The 20,332-nt window shown below is 35.3% G+C and overlaps 1 protein-coding gene across 1 annotated transcript in view; it reads right to left on the bottom strand.

Moving 5' to 3' along the window:
• Positions 1-14,488, bottom strand: part of MUC6 (mucin 6, oligomeric mucus/gel-forming) — a 59,611-nt gene extending 45,123 nt beyond the window's left edge. The window contains exons 1-6 of the mRNA XM_054826478.1: positions 14,437-14,488; positions 8,464-8,526; positions 4,949-5,189; positions 3,202-3,328; positions 1,945-2,032; positions 682-791 (exon numbers count right to left, since the gene is read on the bottom strand). Of these exons, the coding sequence (XP_054682453.1) occupies positions 682-791; positions 1,945-2,032; positions 3,202-3,328; positions 4,949-5,189; positions 8,464-8,526; positions 14,437-14,488 (681 nt within the window). The remainder of the gene's footprint in view (positions 1-681; positions 792-1,944; positions 2,033-3,201; positions 3,329-4,948; positions 5,190-8,463; positions 8,527-14,436) is intronic.
• Between the last annotated feature and the right edge of the window lie 5,844 nt (positions 14,489-20,332).

Below are 20,332 nucleotides of genomic sequence, written 5' to 3'. Positions count from 1 at the left end.
TCTGTGATTCTGTAAAATCTGTGCAGGAATGCAAAATTTGAGTTTCCCTGGTAAAACAACTTAACAGGAACATCTTAAGTAGGATTTGATTCCTGTATCTGCAAAATCTAAGAAATATAAGTCCTTTTGTTCTTTGCTGCTACCAAGCTTCCTCTTTCAACCATAGTTACATGGATGCATCATGTTTCAGGTATGATGATTTTCTAGGTCTGGAAGTGATAGCAGTTGGTAGTGGTTGGCCCTGTTATCGTTGTTATCTGGCAATATGTTTAAAGCATCATTGAATGTCTTCAAGTCTGTACAGCTTATAATCAGGTCTCCAGTTGTTCAATAAACATTTCTTTAAAACTTCACTGGTATCCATGAATTTCCTGTGATGACCTGCATGAAATTTCAGAAAGCTGTGAGCTAAATGTGGGTAGGTTTATATGTGCGATATAAGCCCAGCCTCAGTAATGCCCATGGGCCTCTTTCAAAATGTATTTTAATGCAAAGAAATCCTTTTCTTTCTCATATGCTATACAAATTTTGGCTTTATCCATTTTCATGGAAGTCAGTTTTATGTCACTGTTGCCTCTCCATTGTTGCTATCTATCTATCTATCTATCTATCTATCTATCTATCTATCTTTCCAGCTCTGTTAAGAATCATGCTGCAGAAAACCAAGAAGATCTTTCTTACGTATTTTTTGTGAGGAAAGGTGGAAATTGATATCTCCTCAGACAGGCAGATCTCTGATGGGTCATCCATTTTTTGTAATGCAGCAAATTTGTATGTATCCAGCAATTTACCTGCAAAATGAACAGTTATAATTTGTCAGGGAAAAGCCCACATGGATTTGTTTAATTCTTGCTGTGATGTAGCAAAACTCAGATTCTACTCTTTGACTGTGAAAGGTCCTACTAATTAATCCTCCTGATGATAACAACTACCTCTTTTGCACTCTACCTGGAGTCTATTCAGTAAAGCATACTTTTATCATCTTGATAATTTCTCTGAGCTATTTCCAAACCTACCACATCTACTACCTTACATGATACCAGCTGCTACCATTTTTCTGCCTGCTGTGCTATCTTTTGTGAGCTGCTAATTCATGCCTCTTCTCCTCATCCCCCATTCTTATATTTTTCCCTATATGTGGGTTTACACTCATCACAACCCAAAAAATATTGTATACTTTTTAGAACTCTTTTCTGTGATGTGTATAGAAAACTGCATCTGGCTATGTTCATCTGAGATTAGTCTACTGTGCAATTTAATATCTCCACACTAACACTGTAGTTCAGATTAGCAGTGTGCTTTTAAAGCAAATCTTCCAAACATCCCCACTCCATACAATTTGGAGTGATCTTGGCCTAGAGTTCCTTTAAGATGAAACCAAGCCAGAACATGTGCTCCAAGAGCATGTGTAATAAGCTCCAACTACTAATGGGCATCAGTTCAACAGGCCAGATTAGAGACACTCTGAAGTGAACCATCCAAACCACATACAGCACAGAGGTCAAGTTCTCAGCACCAACTAGTTTGTTCTAAAGATCCACCCTTATTAGGGCACACTACTTCTTAATGTTCTTGTCCACTATGTTCTTTTTATTACAGCCTCATTCTTGCTTCTGCCTAACGTAATAATTTCCCTCACTGTACCTTGCTATGAACCTAGACTGTTCTGAAATTTCGATGAGAGAGTGTGATCCTTACCACCTGTTTTTAAAATAGAAGACAGTCATTATCACTTGTCTGAGGAACCCACAATATTATCATCATAGCAAATAATAGTATGTAGCATAATCATATGATAGGTGTGTTGGTGACCTATGGGAGTGCTTTGCTCAAATCTGAAATTGAGCAGTCAGAGCAATGTTAGTATAGTATTAAATTTCCATCTTGACTCAGTTTAACTGTTTAACTAGGTCTTCTTCCATCTGACCTGTCGTTAGATCTTACCTTCACTCACAAATTCATTCAATTCATAACCATCATAATTTCCACACATTCCACAGGTTTTCCCCATATATTTTTTTTCAGTCAAAACCTAAAATAAAATAAACCAAAACATTTAAAAGGATTGCCCTAAGTAAAATTATCTATACAGCATTACCTTTCTCAAACAAATTCAGTTCAAGGATTCAGTTAAAGATGATCCTTCTCATTAATTTCAGTGACTTGACTGGAGGAAAAGTTTTGGAAGCAGCGACTTCTTTTCCCAATAGGCAAATAGTGAATGTTGTGATTTTTTTTATTTAATAAATTAATAAGATTCTAAGACATTTCCAGAGAACTGAGGGGGGATAATATTCTAAGGAGATAGAAAAAATAGAAATGGAAATGATGCTGTTTTCTTCCTGACATCATTGTTGACAAAGCACAATTTTATTCTTTTAAGAAATTGAAGGTTACAGGAAGAAAATCTGCTTTCAGAAGAAGGTTATTCAATTTTTCTATTGCTCTGGAGAGTAAAGTGGTAATACTACTACTGGCTACAATCAATGAATTATTATCAAAGCCTTAGATCAGAGGAAATAATCTGACTATACATACAATGTAGTGTGTATCCATCACAAGAGATTTCCTGTTATATGTGTGATAGTAGTGCTGGTAAATCTCCCAGACAATTTATAATCATAACAATCTCCCTGTTTTAGCAAACTTACCAATTTAGAATTCAGTGTCTTTTGTGGCATTAATATCACAGGCCATGCTGAGAAAATGTATCCTCTTTTCAAAAATATATTAGGGATTTTGGAGGGAAAACATGAAAAGATTTAGAAAAAAGGAAAGGAGCAAAGGAGCTGGTAGGAACACCATGTGTTTAAAACCAAAAGATGTCCAGGGGAAGCACAGTAGAAACAACAAAGCTATGGCATAGACCACTATTAAATTTTACACAACTTTAAAAAACTTCAACATCCTTTTAGCAAAACATTATAGCTGCTGGAATAGCCTGAGGAAAGTTTAAAATCTGTAGAAGCATCCACAAGTCTCAACATTTGTGGCTTTGGTTAACTACCAATGCTGGAAGGAAAAGAAACATGCAGGTATAAAAAGCAAAAAGTTGTTTATTTCAAGAGGAACGGATGAAGCAGGAAAAGAATAAATATCCAAATAGTAAACACATGCAAAAAGCACCCAAGTCTAAAGACAATTTGTCATTCCAGTAGGTCACTGAGAATTTTCTCTTCGTTATGAGACCATTTTACTAACCATAAGATAGTCATCATTGTTCCACATGACAACTAGCTCCATCTCCATCAGCTTGGCCACCAGACGGATGCTGCGTCCATAAGGTGCTATTTGAATTCCATTACTGGTGTAAGGCAACTTAATGACACTGTAATAAGGTGAGAAGAGAAACTGACCTTCTCATACCAATATTATGCGGGTATTAGTTATCTTCTTCAGATATAATATGTTTACAATCTGAGTACTTGCAGCAACATGAAATAGATATTTTTTCCTTTGTAACTGTAACATTTCAAGATACATTAAAATTTCTGTTGATTGAAAACCAATGTCAGCAGTTTCATAGAAGAATCACCAGGAGACAGTTGCATACTGATTATAGCAGTGAAAATGTTTGCACAGAACTTGGCATCTTCACTTGGTTTGGCTTTATTAGGGTACAGTTATACATTTCAAGAACTTGTAAGAATTCAGTTTGTGTGGTAGAACTGTTGCTGATTATCCCGCAGAGCTTCTATGGATGACAGCCTGTTAATACAGGAATTATTGCTACAACCGAAAACTGACAAGGTTAAAGAAACCCATAATGGCAATGTTGTAGCAGAATTAGATTTTCCTCATTGCAGGTGAATTCTAATGCTACAAACTAACAACATTAAAGAACAAATACATTTTTTTAAGTACTCAGTAAGTATGTGATATAATCATTGAAAAGTTGGTTGGCAACCTTCTGAAGTCGCCCAGGCCAGCCTTCCATGTGAAGCAGGGCTACGTGCAGTGTCAGACCAGGTCAGTCATGGCATTTGGTTCTTGTGAATGTAGGACAAAAATTTAAAATGCAGATCATTAGGTTATGCCCACAGATTTATATAGTTTTCCTAGAACATAAACTAATAAAGCAAGTTTTTCTAAATACAGTTTGCTAAATTAAGGTATAACTGCAAGTTGTCTTTTTGTCATGGTAGATATTGTACCCAGGTAAGTATAACAAGATACAGACTATCCACAGTCAATTATTTCCTGTAACTGTGTGTACTCACAGACAAAAATTCAAAACCGACTATCTGATAAAAATGCTGAAAACTCCTCTGGAGAAATTTCCTTGTATGGGAGCAATTTTTCTAGAAGAATGAATGAATGATGAGCTGATGAATAAATGAATGAAACAGCTGTTTTCTGGACATGGTAATCCTTGGAATAATGTGAACAGTCAGTGGTCTCATACACAAGGACTTCTTTGTAAGCCCCTCCAATATTTCTCTGTTGGTTCTATAGTTCAAAGTTTCTCTTTTACCCTTTATATGTGTTATCTTTAGCACAGAGGGTTCAGAGTTGTCTATGTCTCAAATCAAATGAACTCTTAAGTAAAACACAGGAATTTCAACTAATATCTACTAAAGTGTATAAGCTATTTCATCTGTGCTTGTAGTAGAGATACTACATAAGCATAGAGATACCGCATAAGCAGACTGGTAGTATCTAGGAGACTGTAGTTTCAATGAGAGAATTGTTTTGGTCCGAGAAGGTTAGTTTATGCCTTTGCCTGCACAAATGTACTCTAAGCTTGATTCAAATAACTGCAAATGTAGTACCTATCTAGAGAGTGTGAATGCTTGATAGGGAGAAATAAGAGTAGAGTCCAGTTAACTGTGCCAAATTCTCTAATTTGTTAATTCATTTTTGATACAAAATAGTCTTCTTTAGTGTAACTGCCATATAACTCCTTGCCTTCTTTAAACACTTTTTCCCATTCATCACAGAATCTTACCCAACACTCCTGACAGAAATGCTGCCTTTCTCAACAATGACAACAGAAGGTCCCAGCTCAATAATGATCCTCGCAATTTTTTTGTCCAGCCCACGGCGGAACTGAATGTTGAAGTCTGGGCTGGTTTCATCACATACAGTTGCAAAGATATAGTTGCAGGTCCCAGTGAAGTCATACTGATATTTATCAAAGGTTGAAAAATGCCCTCCACCCCAGGTAGAACAGGACTCCTTGCTCAAAACTATAAAAGTGAAAGAGAAAAATGGATTTAGGTCTCCTAACAGCATATTTGCTCTTTCTGATTGCCTTTTCAAATATAAATAGCAGGAAAAGCTAGTAAGTTTCTATTCAGATTAATTATGTAAACAACATCCTAGCTTTTTTTTTTTTGGCAACCTCCAAATTTTATCTCAAGTCAGGAAGTGAAACAGTAGTTGTAGTCAGATCAATATTCTTATTTACTGTAAGCAGAGGAGAGCTACCTAGCTTCTTCCTAGCTTGGGAAACAGCCTTCCATCTCCTTCGTGGGTAATATAAAGGTTTACCTTCTTATTTCGGTCTGCTCAATCTGTTTGCAAAGGTGACAGCTTGCTACTGGAAAGACCTTTAACATCTCAGGCACATTTACGAAGCTGTCTATGGTGTTACTGTATCATGATTCATTGCAGTCAGACCATTAGATATCCAAAGAGTCTTCAAGGCCCAAGTTCTAAGTTCCCATTTTTTGGCTCTGTGTTTCTTTGACAAAGTTCTAGCCAGCTTTGTAAATATATGGAATGTTTAAATCAGTTTTCATTCTTAAAAAGTAATCACTTTTCATCTGAGTGGACAGATTTTAGGAGGTTGAAATGAATCAAAAAAGATATACAACTCCAGCGCTTGATGTTAGATATTTCTGTACCTACTTAAAGCATTTGAACAGTCCCTCTGAAGTTGATAGAACTACTGAAGTAAGTAAAATCATGTCCTTGGTTATACATTTCCAGACTCATATCGTTACTTTTAGTTTTTTAATTATTTTTGCTTATGGAGTCATATGAAGCTCAAATATCTCAGAATATATCTTAGAAGCACAAAGTATCAGGTAAGTTTAGCAAACTCTACCTGCAATTTATATTCACAGCTTTAAAGCCAAAACACTTTTACTCTTAAAGAGTGATCAAATGACTACAGAACACCACTGTTTTTATTCAGGTCATGTAGAAAACACTGTTTCCCGATGAGCTGTTACCTGTGGTCAAAAAGTACTCCTTTTCCATACTTGTGTGCTATCCAAAATGTCTGACTGGAAAATAGGAATTGGCTAATTGTTATCATTGATACTTCATGCCCAATTCCAGCTAGTTTAATAAATTGTGCTTAAGTGATACTGACCAGCAAATTGCAGCTTTTTCAGAGTGTGCCAAGGAATGATTACCTGGGGTTGCAGAATGGTCAGAGTGCAATAGGTGCCCCTTTCTATAAATATAGGAGTGCCTTCAGTGTATTTGTTTTTATTAAAATCTTATGAGAGAAAAATAACAAATGGGAATGTCAATAACTCAAGAAAGTTTAAAACTAGATTATATGTTTGTCTTTTGAGCTCAGTTTTTATTAAGTGATATCTAGGGATTTTCTTTTGTGTATATCCATGCCCTACTGTTCCTCTTGTAAGAACAGACAGAAGACAGAGATGAGCTACTGATTTATTTTTTTTTTTTGCTGATCACAAATGGTCAACTATTTTTACCTTTAGTACAAACTTCACGTAGCTTTTCCATGCTTATGCTGAATGAAAATTCAACTAATTCAAGCCACACTGCTTATTCTGCCTAAAGAAATGCTTCTCATTATGATAAATTTGCATTTTATATAATTCTTTTTGTTCTACACCTCTGCATTGTCCCCAAACTGGATCAAGAATTTCATTATCAACCACTGAAATGCAGCAACTTTTGGAGTACACAGATTTTTAACAGTATGCAACAGTAAAGCACAGTATTTTAAGGTAAAACATTAAGATTATGGATTACTAGGAAGAAAGTCTGTAAATAGAATATGATAGAAAAATTGTTTGGAATACTAGGACTGATATATGTATTTATTTTAGAAAGGATCTAGTCAAAATTGTGTGTTTTTGGAAGGGTTATTGCCTTATAGAACAGCACCTCTTGTAAAATACAGTATATCATGTTAGCATGATGACATTTATTCATTCTTGTCATGGATGTGGAAAACTAAACGTTTAATGAATTAAATTTAAATTGAAAAGTCAGTGCTTCACATTTCTTCAGGAAAAAACATGTGAAAAGTTGTATTGGTTCTGACCAAGGTTGGTGTAGCTCAGTATGTTACTTCCAGCAGTGATCATTAAGAGACTGCCTGAGGGAAGAGTACCATCAGGTCAAGCACGTATACTTCCCCAGACACTCTCTCAGTCTCCAATTATTTTCTATTCAGGTGATTTTGTGAGGCTATTAGGATTTGCCTGCTTACTCCCTCTTGTGCTCTGGCTTCCAAGTACTTGTCCAGCCTTCTTTTGAACCACAGTGAAATTTCTTTATAACAGAAAATACCACAATCACTGTTGTCAGAACTTACCATTTTAATTATGAGTTAACACTTTAATGGTACTTGCCTTTCTAACAGTACTTCTGATACCTAATATTTTTAGTACTTTAAAGCTATAATATGCTAATTATTTTGTGTTTTGACCTGGCATACATTACAAAAAACAGTAGTATCTTATTATCTTTTGTATTTTTAGACTCAGAAGGACTAGTACAAATTTGCAGTAAGTAGGTGGCTGGAGTTAATTTTGCTTACAGATTTGGGTGCATACACAGAAGCCTCTTAGGAGTTAAGGGAAAACTTCTGGGAAACTACCAGAACTGTGGCAACAATAGCTTCAGCAGGCACAGCTGGATGTTGAAGTGGATATCTGTCCATACCCTGACTCCCCACTGGCTGCTGGCTATGAAGGTGAGGCAGAACTATTTCATATTCTGATCTTTCCCTTGCACATAGATTTGTTTTAACCTGCAATCTTTAAAATCTTTAAAATCTTTAAAATAATGTCATAGACCTAGCCTATATGCGGCATCAGCTTTGTTTAATTTCCTGGACTTTGCAGCATCAAAAGAATCCATTTCCTAAATTCTTGGGTAATATTAGGCAGTAATCTGCAGGAATGAAAATCAAACAGATCACACAAATTACTTCAATAGCAAATTTCTAAATGTGGAAGGCTACTAAACTGCTCACAGTTTCTATCCTTAGGCATCGAAACCTCAGCATGGAACACTAAAGCACTTTCCAATTAGTGTAAAACTTACCAGAGTGAGACAACATATTTTACCATCTTTTTACAGGCAAACTCTTAATTGAGAATTTCTAAAACTAATGCTTTAAAATGTATGCTCTTGAGGCAAGGACTTATTTTTATTATGTGTTTTGTACAGTGTCTTCTGCAATATAGAATTGAGTTGTTACTCATAGTTGCAACATGAACTTTAAATACCAGGTCAGGCACTTACTTCTTTGCAGAGATTCTTTCTGTTTTTGGAGAAAAAAGTGGGACCAATAATTTCCTTCAAAAGCTGTGAAAGGAAAAAAAGATAACAGGAAGAAGTTATCCTCTGATGGCAAGTAAGATTAATATTTATTTATTTTTAAACATGGTACAAGTTAAAGCAGGGTCAGCATGTACGATTGTGTCCTGCCACACAAGACTGAATGGAAATTATAGTGGAAAACTTCATCTTGTAATAAAAAATTCTTCTGTGACTGGTAAAACATTACCTAAAGCTGCCAGAAATCTTATGCAATATGTGATTTCCTGTACTTCATCCTCAAATCATTAAAAGAATGTGGGATAATTTTTCCTCATGTTATTCAATTCTTATTCCACCATCTGGGTAGAAGTAGTGGAGGGAACAGCCAAAACTGGGAAAATACATGTTCTTCACAAGTATCATGGGATCTATAGCTGAAGAGTGAGAAATCCCCAGGCCTAGTTGTTGCTTTTGCTCCTCATGTTGAGGCAAAACAATGAAAGCTGTTACCCGCTCCCTTCCACCCACCTCTTCACAAAGCCCTTCTGATTATGAGAAGCAAGGAATGTTGAGTAAATGTGGATTACGGTATGGTCCCTCTTCTGTCACATACCCAGACCTACTGCATGTGCACAACTGCACTGTGTCCTCATACATACCCAAAGGTTCTTTCACCTAGCAGCTTGCTTCCTGCCCAGAGTGTAAGACAGATGTTGAAAAGGGCCACCACAGCCAATCTACAAGCAGTGAGCCCTGTGCAAGGACAGAGGTGGTACATGCATGGAGTAAACTTTCATACAGTCAATAGCTGGATGATAACAACCAAAGCAAGCTGTAAGAAAAAGGACCTGGGGTGCTTCAGAAATGTGCTACTCATTTTTAAAGTTTGTCAGGTCGAGTATTTCTTAGATAGCAGGAGCAAATATACTGTAGAAACCATGTAATTCTCTATTAAATGTTTAGAATCTTTAGCAACAGAGAAAATAGGAAGGTATGTTACGGCAGAAGGTTTCTTTAATCACATAAACCAGGTCAAGTCTACATACATATCTATACATACACTACAGCTCTGCAGGCTTCTGTTGCTTCCTTATATCCTGAAGAGAATAAAAGCCCCTAGGGAGCTCACCAGCTGTAATAGACTCTCTAGCCAATTCCACACTGTGCAGCTGAATGTGAGGTAATATTTATCATGTGTTATCTCAATGATTGTAGGAAAACAGGTGATGTTCTGCTTGTATGTGAGGCTAGATTAAGGCACAAGAGGACAATTTGGAGAATGAGTTTCAACACACGCCTTTGCTTTCGATCTGAGATCCAGACATCTCCAACTTCCCCATCACTCTATGCCTCAGTTCTTCTCTGAAATAATACTTATTGAAAAAGATGTTATCTGGATAAACTAATCTATGCTTTTAAGAGCTAAAATACTGCACTGGTGGAATTGTATACAATGAATATCTAGACAGAAGGGTAATAAATCAAGGATGTAAATCTATGATGTAAATTCAGTGACAGAAGTGCTCCCACTGCAAATGTTGTTCTATTAGATTTAAATGACATTCATCTCAGCCAGTTGTCTGGACTCTTTTCACAGGCTGTGAAAGTAAATACAAATTTGCTGAGTACCATTTGACTTGCAAAATAACATGGAACGAATGGATTATACACAAGAAAAAAAAATTCTCTCCATTGGTGTAAAGGAAACCTTAGGTGACTATCTGTGGTGAAAATGCCAAGGCAGAAGTTCAGTGAGATGTATTCCCTCTATCCTTCCTAGATATTTTGTCCATTTGAATGGGACAGTGCTCTACAAATAAAAAATGAAACTCAAGAGTACAATGTAACATAATTTTTCTAAGTTGTAGTAAGTTACCAGCATAATAACTTCTTGATAATCTAAACAAGAACATTTCCACAAGAAAGAAACAATTCAAAGCGATCTCATTATCTATTGTGTTGCAAGCTGCTGTACTCGCTGCATGGCCAGCACTTCAACTTCCACAGTTGTCTGACACGCTCATCAGAAAATCATTGTAGATCTTCCTTACATTGCCTTGTCCTCTATAGCTGGCCAGCATTGGCTAATAATTGTTTGAATTTTTGCCAGTGTTTCAGTACAACCTTCATGGTCAGCCTGCAACTCAGCAGGCATCTCCAGAATACAGCATGCTGCTTCCTCTGTCCTTCCAAGTTCTTAGTGAGCCATGCAGCACAGTAAGTACACCACAAAAAGTAACAGAGTCAGTTTGTGTGGCTATCGAGCTAGCACTCTTTACACTTACAGTTGCTGCTGCCTTTTTTGAACCCCTTGATTTTGATATCTCCATTCATTCAATAATCTATTACAGCTGGTTTAACAGTTTTGTAATCACTACGGTTTGATCCCAAACTACAAACACTATATTAATGGGAAGTAAGATTGTGTAACAGCTGCCTTCAGAGGATATCTGATTTGCAGGAATCGAAGATATGCCTAAAACATTATTGTAAGTGAGATCTATCTAGAGAGCTTGATGTAAAAACCAAGAAATCTAATATTTTATGGACAAATAATTTAGATCAGAACAGACAGCTTAGTTTACAAAGCTTATTTGTAAGCTTTTCAAACTCACAATTCACAAATCTAAGCATGCCCAACAGTTACCAAATGTTACAAATACTCCAGGTTTGGTATTTAGATTAAAAAGTTGAATGTAATAATCATCCTGGATTACATGGAGGTGTGCAAGAGTTATACTGAAAATCACTAAGGATATGAAATCCACTTTAACATTTTGCTCAGAGAATGGCTAGTAAAACAAACACAGAGCCATTTGCTGACTATCTGCCAATCAGTCTGTATCCTGTCAGATCAAACTATTAAACTAATTACCATATGGCAATTATTCTCAACATTTACATTCTTTTTCTCACATCTAACTCTGAATAAATTAGTAAAATCATCCTAGCAATTTTATTAACCATTCATAACCAAATGAAATGGCAGATTGTATAGGTGCAGCAAGTGCTATGGCCCCATGTAGAACTTGTATCTAGAACCATGTAAGAATTTTCCATTGAAAAGGCTGTCCTAGTGGTAAATGAGATTTCTAAACCACTGAAATCTTCCTTACTGACATTTTACTATTACTGCAGGTAATCTGTTTTCCTTTGAGAAATGGGATGATTTTGAGTTGACATGAAATACTTTATTTTGAATTAGCTCAATAAAACCTTAAACAGACTTTCACTTTTCTTAGATAAAGGAAGTTTTACTTTCAATTCTTACTCTACTCTAGTTGGTCTGACTTCCTTGAGAATTATATCTGTCAAGGTGCAGTTTCTGTGTGGTCAGTCTGTCTAGTTCATCACATCAATACAATCGAGACAAGGAACTTGACTTACTGTGAAGAATTATGTAATTTTTTTCCTATATTATAGTTACTATGAGACATCTCTACAGAAAAGTATATCTTTATGTTGTAATGACTTCAATTAAAGTATTTCACATAAGCTAAATGAAAGAAAACAAAGTATTTCCATTTGATACAAAACACTGAAATAAAAATCTTTTTTTGTACTTCCAAACACGAATAATTTGGGATTTCTGTTCTGTAAAGGGTTCAGTTTTTATCTTCTCATTTGGGACAAAAAGCAATGTTGAAATGTCAGAAGTCCTGGAAAAGACAAGAGCTTTAAAATAAATTATATAAGCCTAAAATGAAATTTAATAGCAAGGGTAGTGCTAGAGTCATAGCTGTAATACTAGTAATCAGTTGAACATGTTCACGACGATTTCTCTTTAATATGAAATTATTAATTCCCTTTGTCTCTTGCAAAACAAGATTGCTGAAGAGCATAAATCAAGGTAACTTCCTAGTTACATACTCAGTAAGAAAAAATATCAAGACTGTACATAAACATCTCTTAAAGATCCATGCACAGTTTTGACTATTGAAATATCTAAAGTGGTGAAGCCTCAATTTAATCAATGAATCAGCATCTCTTGTTAAGTAAAAGCTAGAACTAATAGTTTTAATCTGCTTTTAAACTTCTGTAGCTTTTTAAAATCAGGCTAATGCATGTTTACTGGTTTTTTTGCATTATCAAGGGAAAGAGGAAATGCATCTTCCAGCTTCCATCAGACTTCACATCAAATACATGTTCTTACAACGAATATTTACATTTCTAGTTAGAGACAGACTCAAGGTATGGAATTCAGATGCAGACCCATGATGAGGAGAATTGGAGTCCTTGCTTTGATTTAACTCATTCTAAAGAAACAAGACTTGGATCTAGAGTTCAAAACAATGAGCATCCTGCATGTAGACCAGTTTTAGAACAGATCAACCTCTTATGGTTCAGATATGCCTCCAATTATTGTCTGATTTCAAAATGTTGCTTGACAAAATTAAACTTCCTTTTGTTTTCATAGTCTCCAACCTTGCATGGCATTTCAAGGCCCCAAAATGTTGATACATCCCAAAGTGAGATATTACTGCTCTGTAAGAATTTTCTAGATCCTACTTTTAGGGTTTTATGCTTAAATACAACTGAAGTTCCACCCTAGACAACACAGTCCTTTATAAATGAGGGCCTATTTGTAAATACCAACTTTATACATAAAGTTTGTGGCTGAGTAGGGGTTGACAGTAATTTTCCATTTGATCGCAAATATTAGTATTTATAGTAATACATTTACTCATCTAACATATGAAGTCATGTAGATTAAGAACTTGCAGTCATCTGCATTTGGGGTTAGGACCCATGTTCAGGTACTTGACTTGATCTTGGTTACAATGGTGCTAATACAGTGAATGGAGTTATACTTGTTTTGTAACAATATAGCTGAGATTAGAAATTGGCTCTGAGAATCAACAAAAGGGTTGAGTTGCTTATATTTTAATTTTTTTTAGTGCTACAGTTTAAGTCAGTGATTTAAGAGTAATACATGTCCTCACACAATTTAAACTATATGGTTCATTAAATGTAGTAAACACAATACAGAAGAAATAAATTTAACTTTGTTCAAACTTAAGCAAGTGAAGTACGCTTTTTAGCAGCTTGCAACATGTTCTTGAAATCAGAATTGTAACAATTGATAGTTACAGAGAATATACAGAAGAGACAAAAAGAAACTATTATCTTAAGCAATGCCAAACCATGGCAAAAAAGACTCATGCTCAAAGAATCCATTGAAAACACTACAGGAAGAGGAATAAATAAGAAGGCAGAGTAACTACAGAATCAATGAACTTACTTGTGAAGTCTTCTTAAAAAATTACAGTCATCTGATATTCAGATGGGTTGGATCAAAAAAGTAAGACAGAGTCCTTTAAAAGACTAAAGAATTGTATTGAATAATATATGGAGGAATACTTTAAGAGTCATGTAAATCTTTTAGACTGTAATCATTTGACTATTTTCCAGCACAGGATTGTTCATATCATATCATATCATATCATTCTTCAGAAAAGTAATGCCATCCCATAGCTCATACTTAATACTTTTTGGATTTTGCATAACAAAGGAAAAAGATTTTGATCATTACTCTACGCAGAAGATCTACATCTTACACAATGACATTACTAGAGCACTGCATCATGAACACCTGAAAGATGATGGCACTTGGCAGCTTAGAAACACAACATAAGACCATTAAAAAAATATTCCCCGTATCTAGGAAACCAGTTCTAGGGAATGATCCAACAAATCAGTAACCACATTTCTAAAAAAAGTTAAGACCAGATAGTTCTGTTTCAGTTGTGTATTTATTAAATATGCAATTGTGTTTTAAGATGCAGTGAGGGAGAAGAAAATGTGTAAACTTAATTCTGATGGTTGTGGGAAAGGAAAGCAAGACCTGAACCACATGTGTTACAATATTACAATCGAGTTACCCACTTTGTTTCAATACATGCGTATTTTCCTTCACATCATATACCAGGAGGAAGACAGGCATCTTTGACTTACCAGCAGATTGCAGAAAACTGCAGAAGATGAGCAGTATTACTGTTGGAAACATGATGCATGCCCTAACTGGAGAGATTTTTCAGTACTCTCCTCTGTTCCAAATGGGTAGTGCTGCCACTGCCACTTTCTAGGCTTACCTCTTCAAGCTTGGATGCTTTATATATAGAATTGCAATGCCCTCCCTCATTCCCATGGCTTTCAGAAATTGCAACAGCAGAGCACCCGCCAAACAGGATCTCCTCTTTATCAAGTTCAACACACCTAAATGCCATTTAGAAAGAAAAGAAAAAAGAAAATGCAAACCTCCTCCAGTTCATTACCATTCTTACAAGATTTTTATAATGGCTTCTATTTGTAACAGTTCAAACACATTTAACTTAATTTACTGAACAAATTTGGTATTATACCCAAAAGCAATAAGCAAAATGACAAATAATACACAAATTATGATCACTATCTGATAAGGAGTGGAATAATATTGGACCAGTACACAAAGTGGAAGAATGAACTGCAGGAGTTTTGGAACTGCTAGAAAGAATGTGTGGATAAAAGATGGTAAGGCATGAATGAACAGATATACAGATCTCAGATTTTTTTATTAACTCTTCTTTCATTAACTTTTATTTGCTCTCCTGAGTGATTGTGTTCATCTCTCCCCTGTGTGAATTTTTAAGCAAAATGATAAACTTTGCCTCAGTACAAAGGGCTGTCCATGGTACAAGCACAGGAATAATACAGCTTCTTTCCTGACTTTGCAGGGGAGCTAAGTAAGCTCTTGCCTACTGCCTTAGCACTACTAAAGGCAGAGGGTAATCTGTTACAAAATGGGAAAGGCACTGTGGTACTTTGGCAACTCTGACAGGTCCACCTCCACCTTCCCACCAACACCCCAAAAGATCAATTCCAGTTCTGTTACAACACTCAGCTCTCTCCACATCAGAAGTGAAACACTGAATGCACTGGATACGTTCACTGTATCACCGCCACCACTGAACTGGTAACAAGAACTTTACCTGCTTGATCCTGTCATTTTTCACTAGCATGGTAATTACTTCAGGAAAAAATACTCTAATTAAGACAACTTTCCCCATAAAATATAAAAGGTATGGATTACCTCTCCATGTGAAAGTCTTCAGCCTTTCCTGTTTCACCTATGCAATACTTACTTTATGTAATTCATTACTTTCCTGGATTTCTATTGTTTTGTCCTTCTGTGGCATCATTCCTTTGCTTAAAAACTGGCTATTCACCATGTTCTCCCCTCTGAGTGGTGCGAAGAAGAACAGGAGAGACAATGACCATCATTTAATGTAATTTCAGCCATGGCTCAACCTGGTTGTAATTAAAATAAAAACATTAAATTTGAATTGAAATGAAGGTCTGCCTTATAATTTTTTTACCTCCTGCCACCCCCTTCCCTGGCAAATGAAGGGCAAAGTATATGGTTGTTTGTAATAGAATTGTGACTCTAAATTCCAAAATTTTTGTTGAAAATTTTCTGCATCTGTCTTAAAACAAATTAAATGAACAAAATAAAGAAAAACTATTTTCAGTGAGAAAACAAATCCGTTTACTTAAACCCCAGACATTTAAAAAAGAATTTTAAACTAAGCATTTGACCACATCTACATACTGATCATTAGCATATCCGATGGTTTCAAATGGACTGTGAACATTTAGTACTAAAATCCTCCATAAGATAGGATAAGAACAATCTCATCACCTTTGACTCTGTTGCAACTGATGCATCATTTTTTTGTTTACAGATCCTTTTCACAGATTTCACCTTAATGCAGTTAAAACAATTGAACTTTTAAAATTAAATGTAATAATGTGAGAATTACCATTTGACTCCAATATTTAAATCCTGTATGTGACTTTTACATAGCTCCCTTCTGGGATGCAGGAGTTCATATACTTTAAAAGTGCATGATAACTGCTTAGCACTTTCAGAATAAAGAGGACCTTTTTCTAAAAGGTGTCAACATAAATACCCTGTATCACTTGTTACTTCTGAAAATCTTGATCAAAGTGCAAAAATAGTAAGTCCTCAAAACAGTCTGAATAATTAGATTGATACTACAACAAATCTATAATTATTAAGGTTTCACAACTGCATATATTACCTTAATTTCTGGCAAATCAGCTCTAAGTTCTTATTAATGAAATCCAAACCAGAATTTCATTTTTCACACTTTTAGGAAATAACTGCTCTATGAAGGTCAGGAACTGTAGTGCTCCCTAACAACTCAAACTTGATCACTGATAGTGTCATACAGAAATTTACCTTCCTCTGACAGAAAAGGTGAAAAAAACCGTCATCACTGTTGTCAAATAGGTATTTATTTTCATTTGTTACATATCTACATAATTTTTCTGTCTAACAGTAATAAATTAAAACAGCTGATATCAATGAGCATTCCATGGCTTGCTTATTTCCACAGCTGGGCACTTGAGTGAAATATTTTTGCTATCAAAGGCACCAGACTGACACCTGATGGAACTAAGATCACTAGTAATGCACGAGACGGTACCAAAGTCTTTATATACCACCTAACAGCTAATTTTCCATTTCCATTACAATGCCTTCAAGCTTTTCTCTGTAGCCTTTATGATTACCAAAATCTTTTATGCCTTTATTATATGAACTTTAAGAATGCATGAAATGCAAATACTAGCAAAAGTTATTACAAATACTTATCCAAAATATTATTGTTTTTAATTCCCCATATTTGTAGCAATGTTCTTAGCTGAACTTATTCCATCTAAGAAGTCAGGATAAAGATTTTACCTTCCACCATCCTGGAGGGAATTTCACTGAATCAGCATAAATACTCATGGTTCAGCAAGTAACTTGTTATTTTATGACAGCATCCAATGATGATGTAAATACAGTTAATCAAAAGGAGCCATGTATAACTACAATTAAGTCATGACTCCAGACCAAGATAAAAGCATTTGCTGCAGGACTATGAGAAGTGACTAAGTCCATAGTACATGGACAATTATTTTATGTTGAAGAGCTTTGTGAAAAATTGTCTATCCAACTGTAGCAAGAGAATGATGCCTGATGGAGTTTTTTCCCATGTCATTATTATAACTGATTTAGTAACATCATTAACTGTCAGGAACTGGCATTGTACAGGTGAGCTGAGATTATTGTGGCTATATACATTATCCAGTAAAAATATGTTAGTATTTAGGTATAGTTTACTTTCCAGCATCATGTATACTTCTGGAAGATTTTGAAATGTCAAAGGAATTTATATTAAGCCGGTAATTATGCATATTGAGTCATAACACTTTAAATAAAAGACCATCTTGCACAGTTTAATTCATGTAGGAAATTATAGGTATATCAGTTCTAGAATATTTTGATGCTTTTATCAAGATCCCTAAGAAAATATTCCACTTCCAGTAATATAGTCCTTCCTTGTGTACGATTTTAGCAGCCTTGCATATATTTGGATAAATAGCTATATGGCTTTATAAAGAGTCAAACCAAAATGCAGCATTTGATTAGCCCTAGGCCTTGTGGGTATTCAAGTAATTTTCAACTTTTGAAACTTGTGCCTGCAAGATTCTTTTGCTTTTTCTGGTATGTGAAGATACTGGTGACAGCTTGATAGCAATCTGACACAACAGCTGATCAGTTTGGTTTTTGGGTCTGTTTGGTGTTTTTTTTTTTTTTTTTTCTTTGAGCTCCAATATTTCATTTTCTATCTTATTCAAATTTTAAATCATTGTAAGATATATTGGTTTAATGTGATACTACTAAAATCATACATAAACTTCCAAATTATTGTACATGACAGACCTTCAAACAAACATTTTAGAATATTCGTGATTGATAGAATCATTTATGTACAATGAATATAACATTTAATATCTTAGAAATGCTGTAGCAGAATTAGGTAAAATAAGAGTCTTGAATAGAACTGTGTTGTCTTTATAACTGAAATGTTCACTATGACTGGCAGGGCAATCTCAGTTTTTATCTGCAATCAAATGGACTGTAAAATTCAGTAGGAAGGTTTGACATTCCAGGGAAATTTGTGGGCATTTTTTGGTATAGACTGTCTCAGAGTAACACTATTTATTTTCTATTAGCATACCTTAACTATATGCATAGTTGAACATATCTAGTATGAATACAGATCTGGAAAGAAGTTTGAAATTGTTTGAACATAAAATTGGAAAATAGGATTGCCACATGAAGGAGATTTCAGGCCAATTTTTATCTAGTATCCTGTCCAAAAGAACACCGCAAAGTTGCCTTAGAAATTTCACAATAGGTATGACAGAATGTTTCCTTCAGTATCTAATAAATTTTTAACTTTTGGTAAGATCACATTGTGGAAAATTAAACACTGTGCAATAGTCACAAATGGGGAAGCTCCTCAGAAATATCTCACTTTCCTTAAAGAATTTTGCATTTGACGAGAGCAGAAGCATATCCATATCACTCAAGATTTTGACTGAACAGTAGTATCTCTGCTGTATAAGGCAGAAATGCTAAATTCCTATGCGGACAACTGAATATATGCTAACTGCATATCTCATGCAGAATTTTCCAATTTTTAATATAAACAGAATTTAGCTACAGACTGAACAAAGCTTGAAACAATGAATGAATGAGAATTTTTTCCTGGGCATGGACAACCAAAAAAAAGAAGTAAGTAACCTTTTCTCTGTACTATTGTGGAAAAATGTGGAGTATTTTTGGTTTCTCCACTACAGTGAAAAGGAGTTAAAAGGAAATATTCCTATTCTGTAACACATACTGAATATTTTATGTCCCGGTCTTCTGTTCTCACAGAAACAGCTTAAGTGAAAAATTAAAGAAAGAAAGGCAAATAGTCAGTATTAGGTAATTTACATAAAAGTCTTTAAATAAAGGCCAGGAATTTCAGTATTGTGGACATACGACAGGAAGGGAAAGAGGGATGCAATGACTAGTCAAGTCAGAATGAAACGGGGAAGCATTAGTGCTTTACCTTACACAAGGTAATTTAATTACCATTCTACTATTTCAAAATAAACCAAAAGATCAAAACTGGCATTACTATGCTAAACAGAAGAAAACATGCTCCCATTTGGTCTGCCTGCTTATCATTGTTATCTTTCAAGTAATTTAGCCAGGGTGCAAAGGATCACATACGCTGCTGCTTCTTTAGGCTAAGCTCACTGCATACATCAGAGGCTCCTGTCTAGTTGTCTGAGTAGCTGACAGGCAATCAGGCAGGCAGGCACCACATTGCCAGCTGGTTGCCCCTGCTGCCAAGATGCTTTCCAAAGAAACTGACAGTAAAATAGATATGTATTCCGAGAATGTTCCAATTGTGGTAAATAAGAAACTTTTGACTGAGAAATATTCACCAAAAAATCATACCCAGCTATGCCCTTATCCTCAGCCTATGTCCCACCTTTAGAATCCCCTGATATTTATGTTCAATCTGTGTGCCTTGCAACCCATCTCTCTTCATGCTTTTTGTACGCTTACACTCCTTCCCTAAACAGTACCTAAAAGCAGCCCAGTATGATTGTGCCATTCGACACTAAATGATCCACCTTATGGTTTTAGTAGAAATCCACAGTTCCTGCTTTCCTTTTGGCCACCAAAATCAAGAGAGTTTTCTTTCTTAGCACCTAGAAAATGGTCCCTAATTCTGGAATTTATCAGATATAGTCTTCAAAATAGATGAGACACCAGAAAAAATTTAGTAGACTGTTAGGGCTGCTGTTCACTTGGAATCACCTCTGTTGTCCTTGGATATTTGACTATATATATTAATTATTAATTATTAAATGTAAAATTTCATTTAACAATGTAAATTATGTTTTGTTGCAATGTGCAGTGCCTATAGGTGTTACGGAAGATATATTTTCTTGTTTT

The sequence above is a fragment of the Grus americana genome, chromosome 5 (genome assembly GCF_028858705.1).
Source record: "Grus americana isolate bGruAme1 chromosome 5, bGruAme1.mat, whole genome shotgun sequence".
Lineage (NCBI taxonomy): Eukaryota > Metazoa > Chordata > Aves > Gruiformes > Gruidae > Grus > Grus americana.
Note: the sequence above shows the minus strand (reverse complement) of the source record. Positions and strands in the feature narration are given on the sequence as shown.